Below are 11,043 nucleotides of genomic sequence, written 5' to 3'. Positions count from 1 at the left end.
TCAACGCCCGACTCTTTTTATTTTATTATTTTTATTTTTATTTTGGCATCTAAACAAATAAATAAATAAAAACCCATTTTAAAAACAAGACTCTTTTTCATTTTCATTTTTATGGCAAGACAAACTATTTTTTTTCTAATTTGTTTTTTTTAAAAAACAAAACAGAACAACAACTCTCTTTTTTTCTATTTTTTCTTTGCTTTTAATAAAACAAACTAATAAGACACATTTGTTTTTCAAAATTTCGGCAGAGTTTTGATAGTATTTGGGCATTGGGTTTTTACAAAAATAAACAATCAATTCCCTATCCCTAACCGCTATTTTTTTCAATTTCAAAATATTATTCCTGATATTCAAAAGTCAGTCAACACAAAAGTCCGAATCAAATAAATGCGCAAATAGCAGCAAGTAAGATGCATCAGGATGGTCATTTTCATTTTTTGGTACACCTGTCCTAGACAGACCCAACCCCTGTGTTGAGCCTCCAAAGTCAAATGCACGTGATGCAAACAAACGTTCCTACTAGGGATCCGGCATGAAGCTGAGTTATTCTAAGTGAAAAACCTGAGGCATATTGTTCTAGCCCTGGCTTACCCAAGTGGACAGCTTGAGCCGAAGTGGGGGCAACGTACCGGGAGCACGAAAGTCTACCCGGCCTAGTTACTTGTCCCAACTTCGTTTTATTTGGTATGACTTCTAACAGAAAGGTGGGCCACGCGCACGTGTACACCATAAATTCAGAAGACTTAGAAAGAAGAAGGGTTTCGTAACAGTTTTATATACACAATTCAAATAATATTAAAGCTGTAAAAGCATCATTTAGCACATTAAGCATATATCATGTAAAAATCATATAATAAATAAAGCCAACTATAGCAGTTATTTTAAGCTCGAATTCTTGAACCCTGAACCAGAGATTCTGGGTTAAAATCCCCAGCAGAGTCGCCAGAGCTGTCACACCTCCTTTTTCCGCACCCGTGATGGTGTGTAGGGAGTTTTCTCCAATTAAAGGACAGTCGAAACGGGATTTGTTTGTTTGTTTCAGAGTAGCCACCTGGGAATTTTAAGGCATCCCAAGTCACCGGTTTTAATCCCTGAATCGAGGAGAATATGACTCTGTCTATTTAACAGTCTGCGCACCAGAAATCCGGATAAGGAATTCTGTTAACCCGGGAGAAGGTGTTAGGCATTCCCGAGTTCCGTGGTTCTAGCACGGTCGCTCAACTGTTATATTCGGCTTGATTATTTTGATTTGTTAAATACATTTTTATTGCATGATTTTATTGTTACCGCTTCTATTTAGATTTAAAGACCCTTCTTTGAATCGAATCACGCGTACGTATATTCGTGTTATAAATTATATTTTTTAAAACATGCGGAGTTGTGTCACGCGCACGTGTACACAATAATATAGATAATATTTTTATTAAAATAATTATTTTCGAAATTATGCTTTAAATAAAATCAAGAACATTCGCCCTTTTGGTATAATTAAGTAGTGAACCTCACATCTCGGGTTTTTATGAAATTAATAATGATATTCTCCGAGAAATCCCTTTTATTAAATATTCGATCGAAGTTGCGCGAACGCATAATCCGAATTGCTTTTAGAAATATAATCAGGTTACGCGAACGTATCCCTAATCACAAAAATATTCTTGATAAGGTTCTCTACAAATTGTTATTATGTGTTGACCGCGAGCCTTGTTTTACACATATGAATCATATACCTCAAATTTTAAAGAATTAATGACGTGAAAAAGAAAACAGACAATATGTATCTAAAACTAACATTTTTTCGTGGATACAACATTTGGATGTCCATAAATCGAATCGTGTATAAAATTGGGAAAGAACTTAAAATGATAAACAAATTAATAATTTCCGCAGAATCTTCATTGTTTCATTTAAGGCGAACTCTTCTTCTATATATCTTTTACATAAAATGCCACGATTCGTTTATAAATCCCGTGTCCTTCTCATGTATTTGTTTTAGTCCAAAGTTACAATGGTTTGGTTAATGTTTGCAATGGAAGATAAGAGTCAAGTTGATAAGAAAAAGAAATATTACAAACTAATTCAATAAAATTGCTTTATATACAACGTAATTGTTCGTCTGAACCATTCATAATATTCTAACGTCGTAACAAGCTAATCAATTCACCTTTATTATGGTTATACATATACCCGTTATCTTACCATATATGAAAAAATACAATCAACATCATTTTAACCTTATTCGACAACAGAGGTTAGTAATGTAGTTTTCTTGATATTTCTATCCTACTTTACATTTAGCTAACAATATTACGTGATGTAATTAATGGCCCATTTTATGCTATGTTCCCTACCTTGATAATTCAATCATGACTTCACTTAATGAAAATTCCGAAATAGGTGATATTATTACAACACTTATACGAACTTTAAGATGTAACAATTATCTTATATTCATTACGTCAAACGTACTACTATATTAATCAACTGAAACAAAACCAAATTTTAAACTAATGAACTTGCACGAATGAAAAACAGAATTATAATTCCCGAACTTCATTAATTTGTCATGTTGAAGCTTTTCGTGACATGAATTTACAGATATGTACCTGATATTGGAAGCAAAAGAAAATGAAGATGAGAATCAGCAGCAGTAATAACAGTACAACAGCAACAACTGCCCAGCAACAGTAACAACCCAGTAACAGACCGGTGGAGTAGTAATCTCAAAAACAAAAGCTTTAAGCTTTGAATGAAACAACAACCATTGATACTAATTTCAAACAAAGAAAGAAAGCAGAAGATTTTTTAGTTTTTTTTTTTTTTTTTTGAAAGCTTAAATATTTTTCGGAATTTTTCTTTCTCTTAAATGTTCAGCCCTTTTTTTCTCTCTTCTATTCTTTGTCTGTTTTTTTTTCTCTCTATCTGTCTGTGTATTTTTTCTTGTCTGTTCTCTCCTAAATCTGATTTCAAGACTTCATATATATAACTCATCCCATAAACCTTTCAATTAATTAAAATCCATACTTTTTCTCTACCCAACCCATTATCTTCCCACTCATCCCCATTACATTAAATAAACATATCACACCACCCCATTATATTTTGTCCCCCATGCCTAACATAAAATAATGCAAGATTCCCCCCACTAAATTTTGTCTTGTCCCCCCTTTATATTAAATAACCATATCACAACCCACCCCATTTTATTTTGTCCCTCATGCTTCAAATAAACAATTACAAAATGTACAATTCCTAAACTACCCCTCCGGCCTTACTGAAAATTACCAAACTACTCCTGAACGTACTACAAATTACCATACTACCCATCAGCTATAACACATTAATTAATCAAACTTAACCAAAATATAGACAATATGATCAATTTCTAACAATGTTCAAACAACAATATGAACATGGATGAACATCATAACAACAATATCACATGAACACGATTTTAACAACATTTCAACAACAAATCACATGAACACAAATTGAACAACAAAGAACAACTAAAATTTGATTGAACAATATTTTAGCAACAAACCTATTTTCGGATTTAAACAACAACAACAATCAAACAAGTACATTTAGATTAAATTCAATAATATTGAACTTAAAATCAACCATAACAACATTACAACCAACAATTCCTATATCAAACTTAAACAAGATTATGAGACAAATTCACGAAATAATCATAAATGATAAACAAGAAATCAAACTATACAAAATTCGGATTCAAGATCATCCAAACAAAGTATGAACATGAATGAATCTATTTTAACACAACAAACATGACGGATTAAACGATTAAATCAATATATTTCCTTTAACACAACTAAATTCTTTTTAGACAAATAACAAGATCGACGAATAAACAATTATGAACTTAAGCTTGAACTTAACAATATTAACAATTTCTAACAATACATAAACACATGAAACAAATTGAAGAAACAATTAATTAAACTTCAATTTGTATCTAACAAACATTAAACTAACAAATATTCACTTAAACAACAATACAAACATGAAATAAACATGAAACATAACTAATTAATCTTTCATTTGAAATCTGAAAAATTAATTTAACAAACAACACATGAGCATGAACTAAAAATTAATTCAAACGATAAACAAAACAAACATTTGCCGATTTTAGATTCGAAAATATCAAAGCAAAATACGGACAAAATAAAACTCAAAAACTACTAACCGGATCGAAATGAAATATGTACGGACTGTTTCGACGAACCTCGAATGGGAATGAATCTGTCCGGATTCGACGACGAATTCAACGACGAACTCACCTTCCTTGTAAACTTTGACGAACTCAAAACGACGCTCGACGACCTCGACTAAAACTCAACCGAGCAGCTCGTCTGAAGATACAACAGTTGGAACGAAGGAGAAGTGATGAACGGAAGCAGCTAGAAGTGAAGAAGAAGGTGGAACGGGAAGCAGCAGCAGCACGTTTGGACGCCATGGACGTGAAGCAGAAGCAGCAGCTCGGAGACGGCTTCCATGGCGACGCTCTAGCTGAAGAAGACGAAGAAGAACAGCAGCAACTGAGGCTTGTTTTGGCCTCAAGCTGCTCGACGGAAGTAGCTGGTCGACGCTCATCCATGGCGGAATGAGCTGGACGACGAGGGCAGCGACGGGGGGGGGGGGGGGGGTCCGACGGTTCAGGCGTCCATGGTCGTTTGTTTAGGGTGGTTTTGACGACGGACAACGACGACGAGGGAGGGGACTGTTTGGTCAAAGGTCTGGACGACGCCATGGGAGGCAGCCATGGTTATCTTGAGGAAGAAGAAGAAGATAGGAGGGGTGGCGGATTGGTTTAGTGTTTTTAGGGTTTTCTTCTTTTAATTTTTGTTTTGTTTTGTAAAATGTAAAGACAAAGGGGTTTGGGTCTTTTGGGTTATGGACTGGGTCGACCCAGTTCGAAATGGACTGGGTCGTAGGGAAGATTGGGCCATTTTTTGGGCCTGTGGCTTGAAATTGAAGAAGAGGCCCAATTCCGACTTTCTTTATATTTTCGCTCTCTTTTCTTCTTTTATTTCTCTAAAACTAAATTATAAAAATACTTAAACTATTATTAAGAACTAAATTAAGTTATAAAAGCGCAAATTAACTCCCAATATCAATTAACACACAATTAAATAATAATTAAGCATGAAATTGTATATTTGGACATTAAATGCTAAAAATGCAAACGATGCCTATTTTTGTAATTTTTAATTTTTGTAAAACAAATTTAATTACTAACAATTGTAGAATTAAATCCTACATGCAAAATGCGACATATTTTTGTATTTTTTATTAATTTAGCAAAATAAACACGCACAGACAAATACAAATAATTATTCAAAATATCACAAAATTGCACACCAAAGAAACATCATTTTATTTTTGAATTTTTTGGGAGTAATTCTCATATATGGAAAAAATCACGTGCTTACAATTACTGTTAAAACTAAGGGTTCAGATCTAACATTTGTTAACATTTTAATATGTTTTTACATATATATCTCTATACTCCATGTCGAAAGTTAGAGGTTCAGATGAACCCATGACTTTGCACTACGTCAGCCTATGTCGACACATAAAGGTAGAGAGGATGATTGTGATCAGTTACGAGTTACTAAAAGATTCGAGATTTGTCATTGAAAAACCCCGAAGATTCAAGCTCTATATATGTCCTCTGAGCATCAAAGACTACAGACTTTGCTACTCTTCTGTCCTCCTTGATGATGGCAATCTGGTACTTTTCCCTTTTTCTCTACCTCATTTTGTTCATCTTTTTTATTAGCTATAAAAGTTCACAAATAATTCAGAAGGTGCAGTTACCAATAACTTATATAATTAGGGGTTGGGCGGACAGAAAGATGTTAATTTTACTTGGATTTAAATCATATACGCTGACAGTAAAAAAAGAAAATACTATGGTGCATATTTAGTGTACAAATTAGCACTGAACTATTCGGGGCTCGAATTTGGCAAGGGAATTATTACTTGTTTCCAGGGAGCTGGAGAAAGATGCTGAAATTAGAGCTAGCATTCTGTACTTGGAAAAATGGGACTGCTAGTTCAAGAAATCGCGTGTTGAAGGGAAATATTTCGAAAAGAAGAGAGGACGGATGGATGGAAATAGAACTGGTTTTGGTACTGAAGAAGGAGAGTTCAAGAGAGTCGAGGCAAGATTCTTGAAGATTGAATGGCTTCATTGGAAGTGTGGCCTCATTGTTCAGGGTATTGTGTTTCGATTAAAATGTGGAGATCAAAGCTCTTCTTTTTATGCACCAGATGAAATTATATGGTCAAAAGGTGTTAACAACGGAAAAAGGATGAAATCCATGTAAGATTGTGTTAGGGTTTATTGTGATTGAGAGAGAGAAAAGGGAACCTCTTTCATCTGTCCAAAATGGAAAAGTATTCACAAGTCGGTATATCAGACCTCTTTGGTCTGCCTATATGGGACGCAACCCACTATACACAACTAAAGGAAAAGGAAGTAAAAATAATTACAACTTATGTGGTCCTGGCCCAATACAAAATGAAAACTAGTATAACTAATCTAACTAATCTGGACTAGGAGCAATATTCCCAACACCCCCCTTCAAGTTGGAGGGTGGCAAAACCCCCAACTTGGAGAGGAAACCATGATGAGCAACACCAGCCAAAGACTTGGTGAAGATATCAGCCAGTTGAGTAGAGGAAGATGTGTGAAGCAGTTGTATGAGACCTTTAGCAAGCTTTGTTCTGACCAAGTGACAGTCCAACTCAATGTGCTTAGTTCTTTCGTGGAAAACAGGGTTCTTGACAATGTGGATAGCAGCTTGACTATCACAGAACAGGGGAATAATAGAAGAACATGAAACACCCAAATTCAGGAGCAACCTTTGCCGCCAAGTAACTTCACTGACAGCCTTGCTCATGGCTCTATATTCAGCTTCAGTAGAGGACATGGACACCACAAGCTGTTTCTTAGACTTCCAACCCACAAGACTACCCCTCAAGAGCACACAAAAACCTGATACATATCTCCTAGTGTCTGGGCAAGCAGCCCAGTCACTATCACAAAAAGCAACAACAGAAAGATCAGGAACATTGTTGAGAAATATACCGAACTCAGCAGTACCCTTCAAGTACTTCAACAAATGCAAACTAGCTTCCAAATGAGGCACACAAGGGGACTGCATGAACTAAGAAAGATGCTACACAGCAAAACAAATATCAGGCCTAGTGTGGGTGAGAAAATTCAGCTTCCCAACCAAGGAACTGTACACTTCAGGTTTAGGAAGAGGAACCCCCTCCTTGGCCTTGAGCTTGAGTGAATGTGGGAGAGAACAAACCACAAGGGTGACATCAGAACAATGGAACTCAAGAAGGAGGTCATGAAGGAACTTCTTCTGATGCAGAACAACCCCAGATGCTGAATAGAAGACCTCCATGCCCAAAAAATAACTGAGGGAACCCAAATCCTTGATTCTGAACTGTTGATGAAGAAAGGATTTAAGGGCAAGGATCCCAGCACTATCAGTCCCAGTTAAAATAATACATCTATATAAACAGCTAAGACCACAATAGAATCCCCAGAAACCTTGGTAAATAGGGAGTAGTCATTAAGAGAATGTTGATAACCTCTAGAAGACAAAGCTTGGGAGAGTTTGGCATACCACTGTCTTGAGGCTTGCCTAAGACCATAAAGAGATTTCTGCAACTTGCACACCAGTTGCCCAGAAGGAGATGCAGAAGGAACAATGTAATTAGGAGGTAGCTTCATAAAGACTTCCTCATCAAGGTCACCATGCAAGAAGGCATTGTTAACATCCAACTGAAACATGGGCCACTATTTCTTAACAACAACAACAATCAGGGTTTTGATGGTGGACATTTTCACAACAGGTGAAAAGGTTTCATAAAAATCAATACCCTCAACCTGAGTATCCCCCCTAACAACCAGTCTAGCCTTATACCTTTCAATGCTCCCATCAGCCTTTTGTTTAAGCTTATACACCCACTTACAACCAATGGGTTTCTTTCCTGGAGGAAGCTCAACAATGGACCAAGTGCCATTAGCCTCCAAAGCTTCAAACTCCTTGGTCATAGCTTCCTGCCACTCAGGTATACCAACATCTTGAGAATAAGTGGCAGGTTCAGCCAAAGGTTGAGAGGAATAGGACGCTGAGAGGGAGAAAGAAAGAGAAGATGAGGGAAGAGAACAAACATAATCCTTCAGATAAGAGGGGGGATTATGAGTCCTGGAGGACTTCCTGACAGGAGAAACAACAGGAGAAAAGGAGGCCTGAGAGTCAGAAGAAGGTAGAGGAGAGGAGGTAGAATGGACAGAGGAAGAGAAAGGAGATGAAGAAGAAGGAGAGGGAGCAGGACAAGGAACAAGAGGGAAATCAGAAGGAAAAAAGGGAGTAGAAGTAACATAGAAGGAATGGATGAAGAACTAGAGGAAAAGGGAATATATGTTCATGAAACTGAACATCTCTTGAAACAAAGCAAGACTTGTAGACAAGATTATAAAATTTGTAACCCTTTTTAGCAAATGGATACCCCAGAAAGATATAGGGAACACACCTAGGATCAAACTCTAGGAACAGTAGCATAGCACAAACAGCCAAAAGCCCTAAGATGGTCATAAGAAGGAGGTGAACCATAAAGCAATTCAAATGGACTTTTGTGTTGTAACAAGGGAGAAGGGAATCTGTTAATGATATAGGTGGCAGTTAGGATGCAATCACCCCAGAATAAAATAGGAAGTTTGGATTGGAATAGCAAAGCCCTAGCAGTTTCAAGTAAATGCCTATGCTTTCTCTCCACAATACCATTTTGTTGTGGAGTATGAGGGCAAGTGGTCTGATGGATGATACCCTTGACAGAAAAGAACTTAGAGCCAATAGTACTAGATCCCAGTTTAAAAGCATTGTCATTTCTAACTTTCTGAACCTAAGTACAGAATTGAGTTTCAACCATAGCAATTAAAGCTTTGAGAAGATCAAAAGCATTGCTCTTAGAACTCATCAAATGGGTCCAAGTAGCTCTAGAATAATCATCTACAATAGTAAGTAAATATTTGGCACTATGGGAAGTAAGAGAGTGATAAGGACCCCAGGTGTCAATGTGAATCAGATGAAAAAGAGCAGTAGAGTGAATGGTGCTATCACAGAAAGGAAGTCTAGTTTGACTAGCCAAAGGACAAATAGGACAAGGAAATGATTGTTTAGGGGATAGACAAGGATTAATAACAGGAATGCCATTCATTCTAGAAAATGGAATGTGACCAAGTCTGAAATGCCAAACAATATCCATTTTATTAAAAACAGCATGTGCAGAATTACAAGAGGAAACAATAGAACTACCAGAAATAGTACATGCAGAAGAAAGAACAGAATTGGAAACACGGTTATTAGGCCTAAACATGGGTACTTGCAGCCTGTAGAGCCCATTATCCAGTTTACCAAGAGCCAGAGGCTTCTTTAGAGAAGGGCCCTGTAATACACATAAAACCTTAGTAAATTGTGCAATGCCATCAAACTGATCAACTAAATTATGAACTGAAATTAGATTGTAGTGAAAACTAGGAACATAAAGGACATTGTGAAGAGTGAATTTAGGAAATAAAGTTAAGGAGGCAGAATTGGTAACTTTAACTTTGTAACCATTTGGGAGAGAAACAAGGCAATGAATAGTAAGAGGTTGAATATTGAAAATGAGAGATTTCAGAGATGTCATATGGTCAGATGCCCCAGAATCAATGATCCAATCAGAAATACTAACTTGTGAAAATAAAACAGGCTTAAGAAGAACACTATGGGTAGCTATCCTACCAGCAAAATGTGCAGAAGCCATGAGTGATTGAGAAGAGTCAGGAGTGACATGAGTTTGTTGCAAGAGCTGGATCAGCTGAGAATATTGATCCTTTGTCAAGCCAGGAAAGGCAGAAGAAGAATCAGAAAAACCAGCTGGGACAACACCACCATTGGAATGAGACACACATGCCTGAGATGCAGAAGAATCAACTGCACTGTGTGCTGAAGCTTTCCTGGGACCAGCAGTCTTAGAGAATTTGAAATTTTGCAGATAGCCATAGAGTTTGTAGTACTTATCAATGTTATGCCCAGGTTTCTTATAGTATTTGCAAGTGATTGCAGTCCTTTGATTCTCAAAATTCACCCTAGGAGTGTAAGGCTGTTTAGAAGACCTATCATTGAAAGAAGCTGATTCTGAAGAGAAATGAGAACCAATAGACATCTGCCTCTATTTCTCATCACTTAGAAGAATACTGTAGACTGTGTCAATGGAAGGCAGGGGCTTGATCATTAAGATGTTACTTCTGACTTGAACATAAGTATCATTGAGCCCCATGAGAAACTGATAGACCTTTTGTTTTTCTTCAGACCTAAGACTGCCTCCACAGGTGCACTTATCATCAGAACTGGCAGAGAGAGAGGCTAACTCATCCCAAAGTTGTTTGAGTTTGTTGAAGTAGGAAGGAATATCAAGGTCACCTTGAGTAATATGAGCCACCTCTTTTTTTAACTCAAAGACCCTGGCTTCATCAGCTTGGCCATATCTGGTCTCAAGTTCCTTCCAAATACCCTTTGTAAACTCAGAATACACAAAAGTACGATGAATTTCCTTGGTCACAGAGTTGGCCAACCACGCAACAACCAAATTATTGCATCTCACCATTGGCGAAGAAGAGGAGACCCTTCTGGAGGTCTCTCAGAGGTCCCATGAATAAATTCCAGCTTGTTCATAATGGATAAAGCCACTAAAATGGATCTTCGCCCACTTCCATTAAAAGGCTCAGTGACCAAAGAAGACCCTAGGAGGTCAGAAGGATGGACATATAGAGGGTGGCATGGGTGCGTATAATCATCAGGATGAAAAGGAAGACGACTAGTAGGGGCATGTTCAGAATTATCCACAGAAGTAGAGGAAGAAGTACCCGACGAGATAGCCATCAGACAGAATCTCTTAGCAATGAGCAGACTAAAATATAGATTTCTAGACAATTTCGATAAA

General features: G+C 37.0%; 1 protein-coding gene across 1 annotated transcript; it reads right to left on the bottom strand.

Annotated features, from left to right (window-relative positions):
* Positions 1-10,272: 10,272 nt before the first annotated feature.
* On the bottom strand, positions 10,273-10,707 carry LOC104228708 (uncharacterized). The gene has a single exon (XM_009781232.1). The coding sequence runs from the start codon at positions 10,705-10,707 to the stop codon at positions 10,273-10,275; it is 435 nt and encodes a 144-aa protein (XP_009779534.1).
* Between the last annotated feature and the right edge of the window lie 336 nt (positions 10,708-11,043).

Source organism: Nicotiana sylvestris, chromosome 5, assembly GCF_000393655.2.
Source record: "Nicotiana sylvestris chromosome 5, ASM39365v2, whole genome shotgun sequence".
NCBI classification, from domain to species: Eukaryota; Viridiplantae; Streptophyta; class Magnoliopsida; order Solanales; family Solanaceae; genus Nicotiana; species Nicotiana sylvestris.
Note: the sequence above shows the minus strand (reverse complement) of the source record. Positions and strands in the feature narration are given on the sequence as shown.